This window comes from Trachemys scripta, chromosome 5 (assembly GCF_013100865.1).
Source record: "Trachemys scripta elegans isolate TJP31775 chromosome 5, CAS_Tse_1.0, whole genome shotgun sequence".
NCBI classification, from domain to species: domain Eukaryota; kingdom Metazoa; phylum Chordata; order Testudines; family Emydidae; genus Trachemys; species Trachemys scripta.
Genome location: NC_048302.1, coordinates 54,333,726 through 54,353,071, shown reverse-complemented (window position 1 = coordinate 54,353,071; position 19,346 = coordinate 54,333,726). Strand labels below are relative to the sequence as shown.

Sequence of the window (19,346 nt, the reverse complement as noted above, 5' to 3'; positions counted from 1 at the left end):
ACCACCAGGCAGATGCCCCAATTTAGAGCTAGTCAAAAAAATTTGACCAAAACTTTTTTTTTGGAAAAAAAAATGCATTTGGCAATTCCTAACCATTTCACAAATTTATGTTGACTTCACCAAATTGTTCCAGTTAAGAAAACCAAACCAACTTTTTGGTTTTAAATTTTCTTTAATTTTGGTTAATATAGAAATTTAAAAAATGCTCTAACGCTAAACAAACTTTTTTCAACTTATCAATTTGCTGAAATTTAAAAAAAAAATTCTATTATGGGTTGACCCAAAACACCTTTTTTCCCCAATTTTTCAGAATGACAGAAAATTGAAAGATCCATTATTCACTACCAGATGGCCTTAGAGCTAGACATGTGTCTTTGAAACTTGTGGGAGTTCTGCAATTCACACCTTTACTCACCATTATTCTGTAGATATTTAAACAAGATAAGATGCTCATTTCAGAAGGGCAGTCCTTCAATCTCTGTTCAAAAGCCCCCTCTCTCCCTCAAAGAGGCCCTTATTCAGCAAAATATTTAAGTACATGATTAAGTTTAAGCTAGTGCTTAAGTCCATCTCTCTTCAGCATTCAATCCATTCCACTGGTCTTAAGCCTATAGTTATGTGCTTTGCTGAATCTGGACCAGAAATTGATAAACAGTCTCTCAAGATTCAGGCTCTACAGAGACAGTTCTTGAAGGAAAAAGAAAGGTTTTGAGTGTGTTTCGTCTATAGAGCCATATTGGCTCATCCTCTTTCCGTGCCCACTTGGAATCTTAGGAAAAAGAACAGAAGGGCTTGGGATTGCCTGCTTTTATAATTTTTCCAAGTGTGTTCAATTCTTTAGGTAGGGGGGTGTCCTTATGGGCTCAGCAATTATGACTTTCAAAGATTTCAGGACACTTGGAGCCTAAACACTAACTTCCATGAGTGTGGATCTGTAAAGACAATATATTAGGAGAACATCAGTTAGACGTAAATCTTCCTTTTTCATGTGTAGATGTTTATACTGGTGCAGGAGTTGTTAATTTGTTGACCTTCAGGACTCATTTCAAAGCTCATTTTCTAGGCTTTTTATGTGTTGAATGGGCAGTATTGCGTGATGAAAAAAGGTTTTATATTTTGGACATTGATTCCAATTTGTTTGCTTTACTAATCAATTTTTGTATATATCCCCAAACTCTGGATGGGTTAATTTTGAAAAAATGATATAAATAAATTATTTTATATAAATTAGAATAGTGAATATACAGGCCAGGTTTTCTTTTGCTGGAGCAGTGCAAAGAGCCAAGAAAGCAGCCCATTTTGGCCAGCTGAGAATTCCATTAGCTGTTGGGAGCTCACGGTGGGGCCAAATTAGCTTACCTGACTCATTTGCCACCTCCAGTCTCTGGAATAAGGAAGAGGCACATCCAAAATGTGTTGTACTTCAGTTGTCCACCAATTGTGTAGCATTTCCTGGAACCATTGCCGGCTAGTATAGATTACAGCAGCTTTCAGGCTGCTCTAGCCTATGCTGGTGTGGAAACCTATCCTGAGAATCAGGGAGCTGTAACTGTCTCCCTGACTTCTTTCTGCTGCACCAAGTTTTGTTTTGTATGTAGCTAAATAACTATACAGAGATATTGTACTGACCCTCTAAATGTAAGGTGTTTCGTGACTGTCTTTGGAGAGGTGGTGGCAGTGCTGTGAAACAATTCATAGTAGAGAACCTTATAGCATGACAAACTGTGTGCTCTGTCTCATGACAACATTTGTACTTCCTATGTTTGTGGCTATTTTTAATTGAGTATAAGTGCCCTAGATAAACATGGAAAACATCAATGTTATAAAGTGATAAATGACAAGCTATAAGGAAAAATTTCATATGTTATTAAAAAATGACGTACGTTATTTTCAAGAGCTGTCAGTAGTAGTGTAATTTGTTTAGAACTAAGAGTTATTATAACCCAACTCCTCCCCTTTAGGAGGTGATAAGAAGATGGAAGGAGAAGCTGCCTATTGCTTAGGGCTAGCCTATCATTCTGCTGGAGAAGAACAGACAGCAATAATAGTGAGTTTACTTAACGTTTCTTAACATGCATTTTATAATTTGTCCGCAAGCAATTACCTTGGCTTTGCTATTAAGTGACCTTAAATAAAGGTAGATTTTGATCTGCTATTTTTAGTGAGGAGAGTTTTTATTACTGTTTAATATTTATTTTATGATTTTACTACAATTTCCTGGATGAAATATCTGCTGGGAATAGACGGTGAATAGGATAGGAAAGAGTTCTACATGTGAGAATTCTGGAAGGACAGGACCAATAATCCATCTCTGCCTCTTGGATCAGTTTTAGAGGAAAGATCAGTGACAACCGAGTATGCTTCTGTCAATCGCTGCTGTATCTCTAGGGAAATACACCAGCATTCAATGATCAACTGTAACTATGTTATGGGGAGATCCAGTAGTATGAATATGGATGTATTTTGTCCTTGTCCATGGACAAACAAAAGGACATTCATCAAAATAACCAGTGCCATCTCTGTGCATGCCCAAGCCTTAACCTCAGTTTGGAGGGATCCAGTGTTCTAGCAGCAGACATGTTTCGTGGAGAGGACTCTTCACTAGTTTATTTTATTAACTTGCTCAAAAATTGAACACTGGAAACCGGATAATAGTTGAAGTTGGTTGAGTTGAGCAATGATTTCTTCAGTATCAGCTTGTTTAGTGTATGCTTATAGTTGATGATGGATTCCCTCTTCAAAGGAGGGATTGATAACTTGATGTTCCAGAAACTTTCTATTATCTTTTTCATGATTCTTCAAAGCTTCTTGGATTTTCTTACATGCAGATTGACTGAACTGTGGAAAAGAAGGTGTCATGTTATTTGTCCTGTTATAGACGTGTGCTTTCTGGTGTTCAGAGAAGCTTACCTTGATACTGCAGATAATCAATGTGAATAGGCTGATAAATCCTCACACTCAGAGGTTCTGGGTTGTGAAGTTGAATGAAGGCATTTCAGATTGAAAGAGCAGTTTCTGATCTAGAATACTTTACAGAGTGAGATTTAGTGGTTGCAGTGGCAAAGGAGAAAGAGGGATTTTTTGGGCCTTTTCCAGGTTCTGGAATAATAGATTAGACTAGAATTCCTTGTGCTGAAATTTTTCTGCATGTCCACAAGTTTTTGACCACAAACACTCCAAGTTTTCTTTCCTTCCTGCTGCTGCATTAACAGGTGTCTGAGAGCTATGGGAACAATGACCAGAAAGACTGGTAATAGAGATAAAGAATTCGGCATGGACACTTGATTTGTTCATGACCAGGAGAAGCTCCTTGACCAACAAGACAAGCACAGTCTTCATTCCATTCAAAGGCCAAAACCATACTTGAAAGCAGCCCAAGATTATCTGAGGACTATGATATTGTCAGACAGAGTTTTCTCATCACCATCTCTTGCATTATTTTTTCTTAAAACAGAAAGGTTAGAAACCAGGTGACCATTTACTAACCTGTGGCTTTTTGACCCTGGGTCAAATAATTGCTTTTTTGGAGGATGCTGGAATCTGTTCTTTCAGTTAAGATGCTCAGCTTTATATATTAGTGTGTTTTATAATAGTTTTTAATCAACAGATAAAAACAACTGACAGATGGTAGAAAACAAAATTTGCCTTTTTTTGTTAAATATGAAACACTCCCTATACAGTACAGAATGTAAAGGGGTTCACTAGGGTGGATCATAAAATACTTTAAGTATCCTTACTTATTAATATTTTCATCACTTGTGTGCTAATTAAAATAAACATATTAAATAGAGTTTAACTTATGAATGTTGTATAAAATTGTGAGATCAACTCTTTACATAAACTGAGAAGACTTGCATTTAGAAAAATAGGTTAGTTTTCACACACACAAAAAACACGAACCCACATGAGAATGAGAAAAGAAATAGGTAGTATTTTATTTCATGCATTCTTTTCATCCTCAACTGTGATCAATATATACAACAGTAAAATATCAATGGTTTCAGTGCCATTGAGCACAAATTTTCTTTGCTCTACAATTAGAAATCATTGCCTAAAATTTACCCTTCTGTTCTCAATTTAATGGTCTCTGTATCAAAGGGGAGCTCAGATGCTTACAGAGATGAAATCATTGCATCCTGTTCCCAGAGGACTACTGCTTATCATTACACATAACATACAAACAATACTGCTAGGAGCCAGTTTGCTTCATGGTAATGTGTAGTTCATCACCAGCTTCTGTAGCATGCTAAAGAGGTCTTGCCACTCAGCTTGGGACTATTTGAGTGTAGACTCAGGGGTCTCAGCAGTTATTTTCCTGCTTTGCATCAGAGTTTTCATCTTCTTTATCCTTTTGTGCTGTGGCCCACCTCAGGCAGTCTTCTTCTAGGGGAATCTAAAAGGAACAGCTGTTACAGATACCATTTCCTCAAATTGTTGCCATTTGGTTCCTTTTGCTATTTAGTGTGTCACTCCCTTCCCCCAACATGCACACACACCAGTATGCATATAAACTTGTTTCTCTTTCATTATCTCTTCTAACAAAGTGGAGAAGCATATGTTCAAAATATTCATTATCTGACACATAATTAAAAGGTTGAAATTATGAAGCTACAATCTGTTATATCAAAAATATAGCTTCTTTGTCTAGAGAATGGAATATTTTCAGTGAATAGAATTTTGTATTGCTAAGCATGTAGTAAATAACCTGATTAATTGTTGATAAATTACACTGCTCTACAGCCAAAATGCTTCTGAAATAAATATAGTCAAACTTTACTAATTCTGGGTCACTGAGAACGAAAATGATGCTTAAAATTGTTGATTGGCTCTAGTTTTCAAGATATGCTATTGGGTCAGTATATACAACCCTTGACTTGGGAATGGCGGAGGATAAGTGAGTTATAAAGGGAAGGGATCTCAATTTAAACCAGAAATGACTAAAATACATCTTTGACTGGATCTATGAATAAATCTATGACTGGGTTTGGACAGTACTTGCTTTTTAGGCAAAACAATGAATGATGCAATCTGAAGATGGTATTGCATCATACATGATATGAATTGCATCGTGTTATTCCTAGAAGTCATGGATGATGCAATCATAACGAAGCTTACATCACTCTGCTGAACAAATTGCCCTATATCAGCTCTAGAAATCATACAGTGTCGTGCTCTCCTATTTGTCAGTGTTTGATTTTGCAAAGGGACACATTTCTGTTTAGCCAAAGTGAGCAGAGATGCCTCGTACTTGTGTGAACAGTGCAGATAACTTCTGCTATGTTTGTGGTGAAGTGACTTTTGCATCACAAAAGCGCAGTATAACCACTATGGTTAAGAAAGCCTATCACCTTTATTTTGGCTGCAAAATATATTTATATAACCCTTTTGCTGATTTTTAAAGTGTTACATAAACAGGACAGGTGAAATATTATCATGTAAAGCAACCATAAACACGTGAAAAGACCTAGGTTTACAATTTATGATTAAAACTCTATTATCTACACAATATACATAGACATAAAATGTAAAAACTTAAATATCTTAGAAACAGTAGCCACTCAGTTGTTTTAATTGTCATATTTGAATTCAGCACATCAAAATACATAATAAATAGCACATTTTATCTCTGAAGCAGACGACTTCTCAAAAATTATAGACCAGTGTTATTTATTTGGTATGTGTAACCTCAGTTTTGCAAAGACTGAGGACAAGTCTACACTATAATATTAAGTTAACCTAAGTTACCTCAATGTACAGCCACTGCAGTAATTAAATTGCTTTTGCATGTCTGCACTACGCTGCTTGTGTCGGTGGTGTGTGTCCTCACCAGGCGTGCTTGCAGCGATTTAACTGTCACTGTAGGACATTGTGAGATGGCTTCTGAAAGGCAGCAACAGTTGATGTAAGCAACGCAATGTCTATACTGACACTGTGTTGACCCAACTACATTGACCTAAGCGCTACACCTCCGGCAGAGGTGCAGTTATTAGGTTGGTGTAGTGGGAGAGATACATAGGTGGGAGAATATTTTAGTCTAGACACTAACAGAGTTAGGTCAATGTAAACTGCCTTACCTCGACCTAACTCTGTAGTGTAAACCAGACCTGAGCTTAGTGGGACTATTCAAGTGTGTAGAGTTAAATACGTAAGTCTTTGCAAGATTGAGACTTAACTCCATTTAACATCTTTGTGGTATTTTTGTGTGTCAGGCAATGTCCGGTTTATAATTGTGTCTAATTACTTTTGCCATGCTTGGAAAAAAGTATAAATGTCTAAAATATAAAAGTCTACTTTGGATTTTGCCATGAAAAGGTTAGCTGGTTGCTGTCTAGACTAACTTGACAGTAGGTCTTGCTATAGATGCTTCTCTTCAAAATTGTATTGCTAACCAAATATTTGTTACAAATATTTTAATTAGAAATCTTGTATATGACAAAGTATCTTATTGCATATTTGACATGGTTTTTTAAAGTTAATGTAGATTTTATGGCTGGATTTTCAAAAGTGCCTTAAGGAGTTGGGCACCCGATTTGACTTTCAATTATAGTCACATGCCTAACTCTCTTACCTTAACTCCCCTTGAAAATCACAGTGTACATTATGTACATTTCTTGTCTAAGCATTCACAATAGGGACCACTCAGAAATAAAATCCTTATAAAATGGATATTAAATTCTATATTCCATATAAGGTATGTTTTAATGTGCAATAATATAGGGACTGTGACATTCAACACTGCAAAAAGAAACATGATAATTTATGGCACAATATCACACCCATGATTAAAACTTATAATACTTATGTTCTTAAAGCTGATGCTTCAGAGTTTCAGCTGGCCACCAGCAAGGGGCAGGAAGGAATTTTTCCCCCAGTGTATTCTGGGAGGGTTTCTTAAACTCCTTCCTCTGAAGCATCAGAGATGGACATGGTTGGAAAAGGGACATTGGGCAGAATGTACCAGGGCTCTGAGGTGTCTGAGGATTCTTTCTCTCAGGGGCTTGCCTGGCTGCTTCTTGATGACATGCTCAGGATCTGATTGATCACTATACATGGCATCATGAAGGATTTTCCCTCAGGTCAGATTGGCAGTGAACTTAGGGTGGTTTATTTTTGTTTTTGTTTTACTTTCTTCTGCACCATGTGGGTGCAGGTCACATGCCAGGATAAGCTGAGTATATCTCATTTAATCATTTCCTTAGGGACTGGTGAACCTCAGTACTTCTTGTTCTGTCTGTGGCACATAATAATCTAGTCTCTTGTGGTTTATAATATTTTGGATTTATTTCAGTGGGTGGTTTTAGTGTATGGGTGCTGAGTGGTGTTGGTGGCCTGTGTTATACAGGAGTTCAGATTAGATGATCTATGGTTCCCCTGTCCTTTGTTCCTGATTTTAGGAGGTTAATATTGTTATTTTAGATAATATGGGTTATAAACTCACCAGTTGATCTGATCAGAAGATAAGATTCTTGTCCCAGAATCAGGCTACACAGAGTTTGCAAGGACTCTCGGAATGTAAGACAAGGATGCTCACACTTAGACAAATGTAGCCTTAAAGATTTTTATTGAGATAAATGATATAGTAATTAAATGGTAAAATAATCAGAGTTACAAAGGCAACAATGTTGTTCTAGATGTACATGTGATATTATGCACTATAAACTTTTGATTAATATACTCAAACCCTTCCTTGATAATCTGGTGGTAAAAGACAAAGGACCAGCCTCGCCTCTGGCATGCCAAAAGAGTTCAGTCCAGGTTCCTCAGTTCTTGAGTGACCTCCTACTCAAGAACTTAGGAGCTTAGGAGAAACTAAAGAACTGAGAGCTATAAAAGACTAAATAAGCTAACTTAGAATTTTACTTAACTAACTGACTTAAAACTTACAATTGAGAACTAATAGACTAATAAACAAAAGGATAATAAACAAAGAAATAAGAAGCCTACTTGGCATGGTGGGTCACCCCTCGTATAGAGCTTGAACACTTGAGCCCTCCTTTTATGTCCAAACTTAGTTTCCTCACATACAGAAAGGTTGGGATACACTTACTCCAGAGGCTGGTACATTTGTACATATTGATGATGTATACCTACATATTAATGACATTAGCTTATTCTCACATTTTTTATTTCTGGCCGAAGTGGTTATTTTGGTTATTTCCAACTTCTTAACCCCCTTAAAAGTGATGCAGTTAAAAAAATTAGAATTAACATAAAAATATTATGCCATGGGAAACAAGAAAAATAGAATATACTGAAAGCATGTTACTAGATCAGAAAATTATCATGCTTTTGGAAAGCCTTGATACAGCAGAAAATAATAGCATTTATAAACATCCCTTCTTACAGTTAATTGCCTGACTTTTTTGTCTCAGGGTTGCTTCTCAAGAGTAGGAGACTCATGTCTCTTTTAGTTCTCAGTTTTGATCACTTAAGCCCCCATTTCCCCCCTTCCCCAGACTAAAAAGATGATGAGCTATAGTCTTGGCCACCTATCCTGATAGATTAATCTAAAATAAATAAACCTTTCAGCATAAACATGTTTACATGACCATCAGTATCTGTTGTTGGGGAATTTGTGTCACAGGCAGTAGGGGAATCGGCACAATGAACAGGTGTCAGGAAGTTTAAAAGACTGAATATTTCTCGATATCAGATAATGTTGTGTGAAACTTGCTGGCTTTGTTATTTGTGAGTGTCACATCTGTGCAATTTTGCTTTAAGTTTCCAAACCTAGAGTTTCATTAACCTTTATGCATTGCATATGATTGCCTAGACTTCACATAGTTATTGTACCCAAGATTTTTGATTGTCAAGTTTTATTATGAAACTACAAAACATGCACACAAAGAATTAATAGTTATGCAAAGACAGTAAAGGACCATGGCTGGGTTCCTTCGTGCTACCAAACTGGAAATAAATAACAAAAATTTGTTCCTGATAATCAGTGAAAGATTCTTTGCAATCTAAATAATTTTCACAAAATGTAGCTGGTTTAGCTTTCATGTTTGAACATGAAGCTAGTAGAGTTTTACTTGGTTTTCACTTTCCTTGCAGAAGGTTCACATAGCTGTAATATCAAACTGCCTGATGTGTTTGATCATTGAAGGCACAATCATAACACCAGCTATTCTGACGTGCAAGGGAGCGAGAAAGTATATGGAGCCCTCCTATTCCCATGCTGTGTCTTCACTGCTGTTTCAGCCCAAGTTACTTAACACAGTTTAGCTAACCCATGTTAAGAATTTTCCTTTCATTTGTGGTGAAGACAAACCCTATGCGTCAGCCAGTGCAGCAGAAGATGTAATCATTGCTAAGTATAAGGCTGGCGCAGATTACGTTTTCCCCATCCCCTATTATCACGGTGGGAGTCAGGAGCCAAATTGTGTGTGCCCTTTATACCATGCCCCTTACGCAGAGCTTGTAGCAGTTTAAAGCCACAATTAAGCCATTTTGTCCCATTTGAGGCTTTTGAAATCTCAATTGTTTCCTTCCATGGGTCAAAATAGGTACATTAAGGGACATTTTCTGCCACTTATGGTGAAACTGTTCTCTGGTGCAGTTAGTTAAAAATCACCACGCTTCCATTTCCAGACACTGTTTCAATCTGTGTCATTCTCATAGGATAAAAAAGTAAAATTAAATACAAAACTATATAAGAGTGAGTTATTTAGTGCTCAATCTTTTTATTAAAAAGCAGAAATGTAAGAACTCTGGTGTGCAGGGCTGAGAAAGATCTGGAAATGTTTTTGTGAAAAATTGTACACTTCATTTCTCAGGTGATTAGATACCCACAAAAACTGAGCTTTTTGCATGTTTTGAGAAATGGAGGATTTGCACCAAAAATCATACAAACCCCATGAATTTGTACGTTTTTGTTGCAAATCCACCTTAATTTAACTGAAATTGACTTTGTGTGAAAACTTCAAAACAGTATGTGGATTTTCATGAAAATAAGGCAAATTTCAATTTCTTAATGAAATGCAAATATCGTTAAATTCTGAGGAGGCTTTTTAGTTTGATTTCAAACATTTTCCATAGCACATATATCTAACATGAAAAGAGCAGACATTTTAAAAGAATATTATAATTGAATATGAACAAACTGTTATAATGATTAGTTTCTTAAATTATTATAAATCAGGCCCCCAGTTCAGCAATTCATTTACTGAGACATGGTCTTAAATTTCAGCACGTGAGTAATTCCATTGACTTCAGTGGGATTACTCATGTATTTAAGCACAAGCTTAAAGTTTTTGCTGGATTGGAATCATAACAGCTATACAAGAGTGAGGGGGAAGGTCTACTGTCTAGACTTAAAGAATTTAAACATTTATTGTTTGACAGATGAATAACTTGAAAAGCTAGAACATTGCAATATGCCAATTTATACTATAAAACCCTAAAGCTTGCTGTGGCATTGCTAGCAGCAGTTTGTTTTGCTGTTTTACTTTCAGCTTTTATATTATTTTAGAGCTGATCAAAAGAATTGGTAGCAAAGTGTGAAGTAAATTGTACATCTAAATAAATCGATTTAACATTCCTTAGTGCTTTAAGTGATTTTAGTAATATTAATATTTAAAATATTTCTTTCTGAAATCTTTTTACGACTACATATAGCAATAATGGCCACCATTTCATTCTACTGTTTTTCATAGTAGAACATTACACAGTAAACATTGTAAAATTATTATCTTTTAGCATTGAAATGGATGCGCAGAATTGATTTAAACTCTTTATTTGCATGTAAATGACTCAAGTTTTATTCAGTCAATAAAAATATAGTCTATTAATCCATTCGGTATATTTCGTATATAGGTTAAGATGTACAAAAAATGCAAGGTTTCCTATTGAATTAGAACTTTGCCTTTAACTTTCATATCTGCACAGAGAAATTAGATTCTTTAAATTACATTTTAAATTTTATTAAATGCTTTCCTAGCTTATTTCCAATTTTTTTTCCTCTCTATACAATGCAACTTTGTATTTTTGATTGGGTTTTTTTTATTTAGGAAGATTTTTATTGTATAAACACATTTTTATGGATAGAAATAAAGATATAAATAAGCGTTAAGCAGAATATTGATAGAAACTCAGAGGTAAGGAGTTATGGGCACTGAAGCATGTACATGCATACACTATGATATTAAGGTCTTAGGAGGCTACAGCAATTTGACAGCCAGGTATATTAGTGTTGACATAGCTATGTGATAAAAGCAATTCAGACATCTGGATCACAGTGTTGCTCTACAAAGGCATTTCTGAACAGTTCATGCATTTGTACTTACCCAAGTCCCCAGTCTTGTCCACCCCTCTCTCACTGTTTCCTTCTCTGCCTCTGTCTGACTTCGTCTTGTATGTACTTGAGGAAGCTCATTTTTCCTTTACAAGGAAAGCACCTCCATCTGCTTATGTGTCAGCGTGGCCCTTACGCCACACATCATATTCAGGCACTTTCAAAATGAAGGGCTGTATTCTTATCACTACCTCTGTCTCAGCACTGTTTCATGCTTGTCACTGCTCAGCACTCAGCGCCACACTGGCTTGTTTTGTCAATAACCATTTATTTGTTGCTGGAATAGTAGCAACCATTACATCTGACCTCCCTGTTTCATCAATTATGGATAAATTATTGGATGTGAACATCTGCAAAAGCTTGCTGTTGAACTCACCTCCTGGCTGGGATTAGATAAAGTATTAAACTGTTGTTTATTGTCAGGCCAAAAGTCTACTGGGAAGCCAGGGAATTCCAAGACTAGCAGACCCCCATCAGCAAGCACCAAAAATTGTTTAGTATTGCCACTGTTTCCCATAAGATCGTAGCCATTTATTATTTACACTTATTACTAGTTGTTATAACATACTTGATAAAAGCTCTTGGCAGGCATAGTGTTTGTAGCCATTGTCACATCTGTCAGGATGGAAAGGATACATAAATTGTTTTTTCCTCTTATATCAGTGTTAAAGGATAACAGATGAAGTTTCTTCCCTCCAGACGGTTATACCATGTTTTATTTCGAAGAAATATGTCCGAAGTGGCTGGTTTTGAAAACATTACATTCCAGTTCTAAATTAGGGTTACAACAACCTTTGCTGTAGTAATGGCTCATGCAATGAAGATTTCAAATTGTACAAAAATACTATACTAGGATGTCTGGGATTTTTTGAGGCATGTATAGACTTCTGCACTAAGGGAACTGTTTGGAATATTTTTGTATTGAGTCCGACCTTATATGAGGTTCAGTAAGGGAGATTATAAAATGACTATTTTATAAATGACTGAACTGATACATCCAATGCAGAAATAGAATCAGAATTAAGAGTTACTGTTAGTGCTGATTACAGCACAGAAAATTATGACAAGGAATAGTAGTACTGATGAAGAAAGAAGCATAAGGAAGAGTATCAATAACAAAATATTAGAGGGGAAAAGTGACCATAATTAACCTTTATTTAATCACCTAATGAATGTTTTGTGCAGCAAAATGCTAAGCATATGAGGTGAAATCTTGGCCCCATTGAAGTCAGTGGGAGTTTTATGTCACCCCTTGAAATAAGTTTTGATGCTAAATTACTTGTAATTACATCCTATCAATTTGAATCTATTCTGCCAAAATATATACATTACATTATGTAATATACATTATGTATGTCAGCAAGAGATTTGTGGAATATTCTTCTTCTTTCCAAGGCATTAATCCTGCAAGCACATATGCACATTAATAGCTTGAAACACATGGTTTCAATGTGCCTACTCACATGCTTTACATTACTCACGTGCATAAATGTTTTCAGGATTTGGGTGTTAGATTGCTAGTTCTTTGGGGGTAGGAACTGTATCTTCACACTTGTTTGTACAATGTCTAGAGGAATGGGGCCTTGATCCTTATTGGGGCCTGCGGGCTCTACCATAATAAGTACATTAAAAATAATCTCTGTTTGCTTTTTGACTTCTTCCATGTAAGACTTTTGCAATTAAGTCCATGTAATCATTCAGCAGGAGCCACGTCATAAAACCCCTACTCAGATTTTGCTTAGCCCTTACTCAGGTAGATCTGTAGGCATGTAGACACTTAACCAATCAGTGTAAAAACTGATAGATGAAATGGATACACACACACACACACAAATTACTTATGTAGGGACTGGGTGAAAACAGAGTAAGGATCACAAGATTTGGCTCCAGAAAACAGAAAAATAATACTGAAAATTAAATATTAGAAGTATACTTAGTAAATAAAATAAAAGGAGCTTGATTGGTTGCTTGCTCAGTATAGTGAGACAGTTTATGTCCTGTTGATCCACATTTAGAGGGCATTTCATACTGTGGTAGAGCTCCAACCTTGTCCTCGCGCTTCCAGGCAGTTTATGCTAGCTTTAGAGGCTCACTGCAACCCTCCACATAGCCCTTCTCTCTCTAGGACCAGGGATACAGTCTACTGAGCCCTTTTCATCATAAGCCAGCAAGGAGGTTGATGAGAGAACCCTCACAGTCTCTGTTGCTCCGATGGCCTAATACCAAAACAGTTTAGCCTCTTGTTCTGATAGGGGCTTGTCTTCCCCTCCTAGGAGGTGTTCCTGTAGTGGTGGGTTGGGGGGAACCCAGGCCCACCCTCTACTCCAGGTTCCGGCCCAGGGACCCTAATGGTAGCAGCTGTTGGTAGTCAACCTTTCACTGCCAGAGTTGCTACATTTCCCTGGGCCACTTCCCCACAGCTCTCCTCCTTCTCCCTTCTTCACCCTTACCTTAGGGCTCCCTTACCAATGACTTGAGGGTGTCTTCATTAACCAGCCCTTCAACTGTACTTGCTCTCCTTAGCCTGACTGGAGTGAGTCCTTTTATAGTATCAAAAAGGGCCTTAATTAGAGTCAGGTGTTCACATTACCGTAATGGCCTCACCTGACTCTTTGCAGGTTAATTGGAGTCAGGTGTTCTCATTAGCCTGGAGCAGCCCCTGCTCTGGTCAGTCAGGGAACAGAAAACTGCTAATCCAGTGGCCAGTATATCTGCCTTCGACTACTTTGTTGTACCCAACTGGCCTGGATCAATCACAATACATAAGAATGGAGCAAACCAGGGTCAGAAGGACATATATCACTCCCAGCCCTCTGAAAATCTGAAGAAAAATTGATGCAGCTTTGGGTTGCAGTAATTTTCCTGGAGAGACCTTCTGTTGTATGGAACCTCTGCTTTAATAGGGTTATAGGAGCGGTTGCAGCAGAAAGCCTCGAAGACAATGTGGAGGCATAGGTCCTTTGTTTTGGTGACACTGCCTTTGGAAGATCCTGTCACCTCCAAAAGGTTTGGAGACCAGCTCCCTTTTCTTCTGTGTGGGGTTCAAACCCCACCGCAAAACAGAAGAAATGAAAGGAAACTCCAGGATGGAATATTTTGGTAAATTTTCCTTCCTGTGGTCTGACCCAATGTTTTTAAATACAGTAGTAGTGTGAGCTGCCTTTAAAAAATCAACAAAATATAAATTTCTGTGACATCTTTTGTAGTATTCTTACTGAATTGCAGATTAAAATGCCCATGAAGCACCAGTGTTTTTATTTTAACTGCATAATATGTCTAGAAAAAGATTCTGTTTACTGCCATGTCAGAATTATGTGCTTTTTCTGGAAGTGCATGAGAGGCATTAAGTGCACATTGCATCATCTATCTACCAGCACCTATTGTTGGCTCCAGTAAAATACCCTCAGATACTGCTGCCCAGTCTGGGTCTTAGCCTGTTACTGCAGCGCTTGTCAGAAATCATTAGCTAGTGTTCTCTTTGACTAATGTTGCGGTTGATTGTCTAAATCATGTTCAAGAACTGGAAATGAGGCAGAAACATCTTTACAGCTCACCGACTGTGAAATGGCTAAACAGGGTTAGATTGTCAGAAATCAAATTAAATGTATTTCCAATAAAATTTGACAACAATTTAAAGTGCAGGTTTGGAAGCAGAATTGTATTTTATGTTTTTAAAGTTACAGTAGTAGAAATTAGTATCCTCCTGTCATGTTTTTTGCAAGAGCAAATTGATAAAATATTGATAGCAGCAGTAATCCTTTGTTAACATGGATAGTCATTTTTCCAACATAAGTTCTCACCTTAGAGTCTCACTTTTGTGTCCTTTATCACCATATATTCATATCATAGAATCATAGGACTGGAAGGACCTCAAGAGTTCTTCTAGTGCAGTCCCCTGCATTCAAGGCAGTATTAAGTATTATCTTCTAGTCCATCCATGACAGGTGTTTAACCTGCTCTTAAAAATCTCCAATGATGAAGATTCCATAATTTCACTAGGCAATTTATTCCAGTGCTTAACTACCTGACTGTTAAGAAGTTTTTCCTAATGTCCATCTAAAATTTCCCATTCTGCTTCTTGTCCTGTCCTCAGAGGTTAACGAGAACAATTTTCCTTCCTTTTCCTTGTAGCAATCTTTTATGTACTTGAAAACTGTTATCATGTCTGCTCACAGTCTTCTCTTCTCTTCTCCAGACTAAAGAAACCCAGTTTTTTCAATCTTTCCTCATAGGTCATGTTTTCTAGACCTTTAATCATTTTTGTTTCTCTCCTCTGGTCTTTCTCCAGTTTGTCCACATTTCCTGAAATGTGGTGCCCAGAGCTAGACACAATATTCTAGTTGAGGCCATATCAGCAGAGAGTAGAGTAGAAGAATTACTTCTTGTGTCTTGCTTACAACACTCCTGCTAATACATCCCAGAATATTTACTTTTTTTGCAATAGTGTTACACTATTGACTCATATATAGCTTGTGATCCACTATGACCCCCAGATCCATTTCTGCAGTACTCCTTCCTAGGCAGTCATTTCCCATTTTGTATGTCTGCAATTGATTGTTCCTTTCTAAGTGGAGTATTTTGCATTTGTCCTTACTAAATTTCATCCTATCTGCTTCAAACCATTTCTCCATATCATCCTCCAAAGCACTTGTAGCCCCTCCCAGCTTGGTATCGTCCACGATCTTTATATGTGTACCCTCTATGCCATTATCTAAATCATTGATGAAGATATTGAACAGAACTGGACCCAGGACCAGTTCCTGCAGGGCCCCACTTGATATGCTCTTCCAGCTTGACTGTGAATCACTGATAACTAGTCTCTGGGAATGGTTTACAAACCAGGTATGCATCCCCCTTATAGTAGCTCCATCTAGGTTGTATTTCCCTAGTTTGTTTACAAGAAGGTCATGCAAGACTGTATCAAAAGCCTTAGTAAAGTCAAGATATACTACATCTACCACTTTCCCCCTATCCACAAGGTTTGCTACCCGTCAAAGAAAGCTATTGGGTTGGTTTGACATGATTTGTTCTTGACAATTCCATGCTGACTGTTACTTGTCACCTTATTATCTTCTAGGTGTTTGCAAATTGATTGCTTAATTATTTTCTCCATTATCCTTCCAGGTACTGAAATTAAGCTGACTGGTCTATAATTCCCCAGGTTATCCTTATTCCCCTTTTTATATATTTGCCCCTTTCCAGTCCTCTGGAATCTCACCCGTCTTCCATGACTTTTCAAAGATAATCACTAATGGCTCAGATATCTCCTCAGTTAGCTCCTTGAGTATTCTAGGATGTATTTCATCAGGCCCAGGTGACTTGAAGATGTCTGACTTGTGTAATTAATTTTTAACTTGTTTTTTCCCAATTTTAGCTTCAGATCCTACCTCATTTTCACTGGTGTTCACTATGTTAGACATCCAATCACTACTAAACTTTTTGGTGAAAATGGGGGGGGGGGGGGAATGGCATTTAGCACTTCTGTCATTTCCACTTTTTCTATTATTATTTCTCTGCCTCATTGAGTAACGGGCCTCTCCTGTCCTTGGTCTTCCTCTTGTGTCTAATATATTTATAGAATGTTTTCTTGATACCCTTTATATCTCTAGCTAGTTTAATCTTGTTTTGTACCTTGGTCTTTCTAATATCATATTCCTACACTGCCTTCTTCCTTGTGAGAGGACATCAAGGTATACCTATTGAGGTATTATGACAGATTCTCCAGTGTTGCAATGTATTTGTTTGATATTGTTGGGACTCTACTGAAATCAGTGGGGTCACATTGCTGTAAAATTGGAGTAACTGAGCAGTGGATCTTGTCCACAGTGCCTATCATTATGGACTGTTATTGGGATGAGGAGACCTTCCTCTAGTGTTCCTGAAACATAAGCTCCTAAATGTTCAAAGGATTGTGTGGGGTTTTAGCCATACAGTTGTCATTGATGTTAACAGGATTCAAGTGGCTAAAATCATTCACCTTGCATGTACTTACAACTTGTAAGTTTAGGAGAGCACATTTTAGTAATATAATACTTAGTGAATAAAATTGGTATGGTTTATTCTCTGAAGCATAAGGGTATGTGTGTGTTGTTTGAACAGATTTACAGTTTTACTATATTTGGTGCTTTAGTATCAAGCAAAAAACTTGTTTATAAATTACAAGCTTTCATGTTGATTCAGAATTAAAAATAGACAAAAAAGTGATTCAAATGCATTATGATGATGTGCCTCCCTCTTTCTCAAATGTACAACCATAAATAACATTTTATTTGGCAAAGGACATCAGGGTGACCACTTCAGCCCTATTTTGAGGATTTATGTGGTATATAGACTGAGCTTGCTTTCTGCACAAAAAAGTGACTTTCAGCTGCAACAGACCTGCTAAGACCCAGGGAGAGAGATGTTGTTCTCAGAACCAGCCTTTCTAAACAGAAATGCTGTTCACTCAAATATTCATCCTGTCCTGTGTCTTAACATAAGTCTATGTCCAGTGATTATCCTGGTAAGAGTTTGCACTTGCAGTCTGCTGTTTTAAAAAATCCTAGCCTTGAGGCTTGACACTTGAGGCAGTGTTGTGGAGGAAATAATACGGGGAAGGAAAGATCAAGGTCAAAGATAATTCCAAGTTTATGGAAAACATAGGTATGAGTAGGAAACTTTCCCCACCTGTTGTAAGATGCAGTCCAGAGACACTGTGTATGATCAAAACTCATCCTCATTTTGCGATTTGACATTCAAACAAATACATTAATAAGAAGATAACCTAAAGCCAAGTCCAAGTTTTCTCTCCAGATTTGGCTGCTCCTAAGGTGCCTAGTTAAGAGCTACTCATCCCTCAGCCTTTCTGTCTCAGACCCAAGATCTCTGCCTTTTTTATTTCCTCCCGCTAGTGTTCTCTCATTGTTGGCAAGGGTTGTGGGTCACATTGACTTTAGCCCTAGTGTGCAGGGGAGATTACTAACCCTTTCTTGCCCTGATCCAGTATGAGATTTGTCCACCATATCACAGGAGGCAAAAGAGAGGTCTAAGTTGATAAAGGAAATGTATTTGTGTTCGAGGCTGCTTTTCTTGCTCAAAGAAAGCACTTAATGTTTCGAGTCATATAGTTGCAGGAGGTTGAGATAAAGGCATCAGTAATCTTGGTCAGCACAGGCTAAGAAGAGATTTATGACAAAATCAACACTTCAATTATGATTTTTCTTCCATTAATTTTACTTCATATTTTCTTTTTCAGTGGTTCAGAACAAAGAGAAAATAGCTATATCCTCTTATTTTGAGAACTGTACAATAATTTAATCAGTTCAACTGCACATAGAATATGAACTCATTCCACAAGATTCCAAAAGTACAAAAGTATCAATCTTTATTTGAAAAGATGTTATAATGGACCTAGCAACATCAAGTTCATGCATTTCAATAGTCTGCCTTCCTCAGAACCTTTTGTACAAAGCAAATTTTTAAAAACCCACTTTAAACCCCTCCAATAACTCTATAAACCTCATAAACCCTACCTTCTGCTCTTTTGTTTTGTCAGCAGGAAATTCATCAATCAAACTCATGCAGGTACCAAATAAACCTCTGTAATGTACATTAGCAGTATAGATTATCCTGTCTAGTCCAGTTTGTTATATCATTTATATATATGCAAACACAAAATGTGAGAAAATAGAACATGCTTGCATTTTCCTTGCAAAGGAAATTACCAAAAGTCATGCTAAGTAGTATGCAATGCATAGTATTTTATCATAAAATGCATTTTTATTTCATGCTCTCAAGTAAAAATGAAGTAAAATCCATTTCTTTGCTGTACTTGTAGTAGTTGACTAAATTCTGTGGGTATTTCAGCATTGCAGCAGATATACACAAATGTACAGTTACTATATGGCCTTCCAACCCTATTGACTTATCTCCTCCACGACTGTTGTGATTTCATAGCCACTGAACATCCTCTTCTAGACATCCATGTCCTCAGCACAGATGGGCTAAGAAGCTCAGTGGTTTGAGCATTGGCCTGCTAAACCCAGGGTTGTGAGTTCAATCCTTGAGGGGGCCG

The 19,346-nt window shown here is 37.1% G+C and overlaps 1 protein-coding gene across 1 annotated transcript in view; it reads left to right on the top strand.

Moving 5' to 3' along the window:
• TTC29 (tetratricopeptide repeat domain 29) overlaps window positions 1-19,346 on the top strand; it is a 204,947-nt gene that overhangs the window by 86,520 nt on the left and 99,081 nt on the right. Inside the window, exon 7 of the mRNA XM_034772973.1 lies at window positions 1,962-2,047. Within this exon, the coding sequence (XP_034628864.1) occupies window positions 1,962-2,047 (86 nt within the window). The remainder of the gene's footprint in view (window positions 1-1,961; window positions 2,048-19,346) is intronic.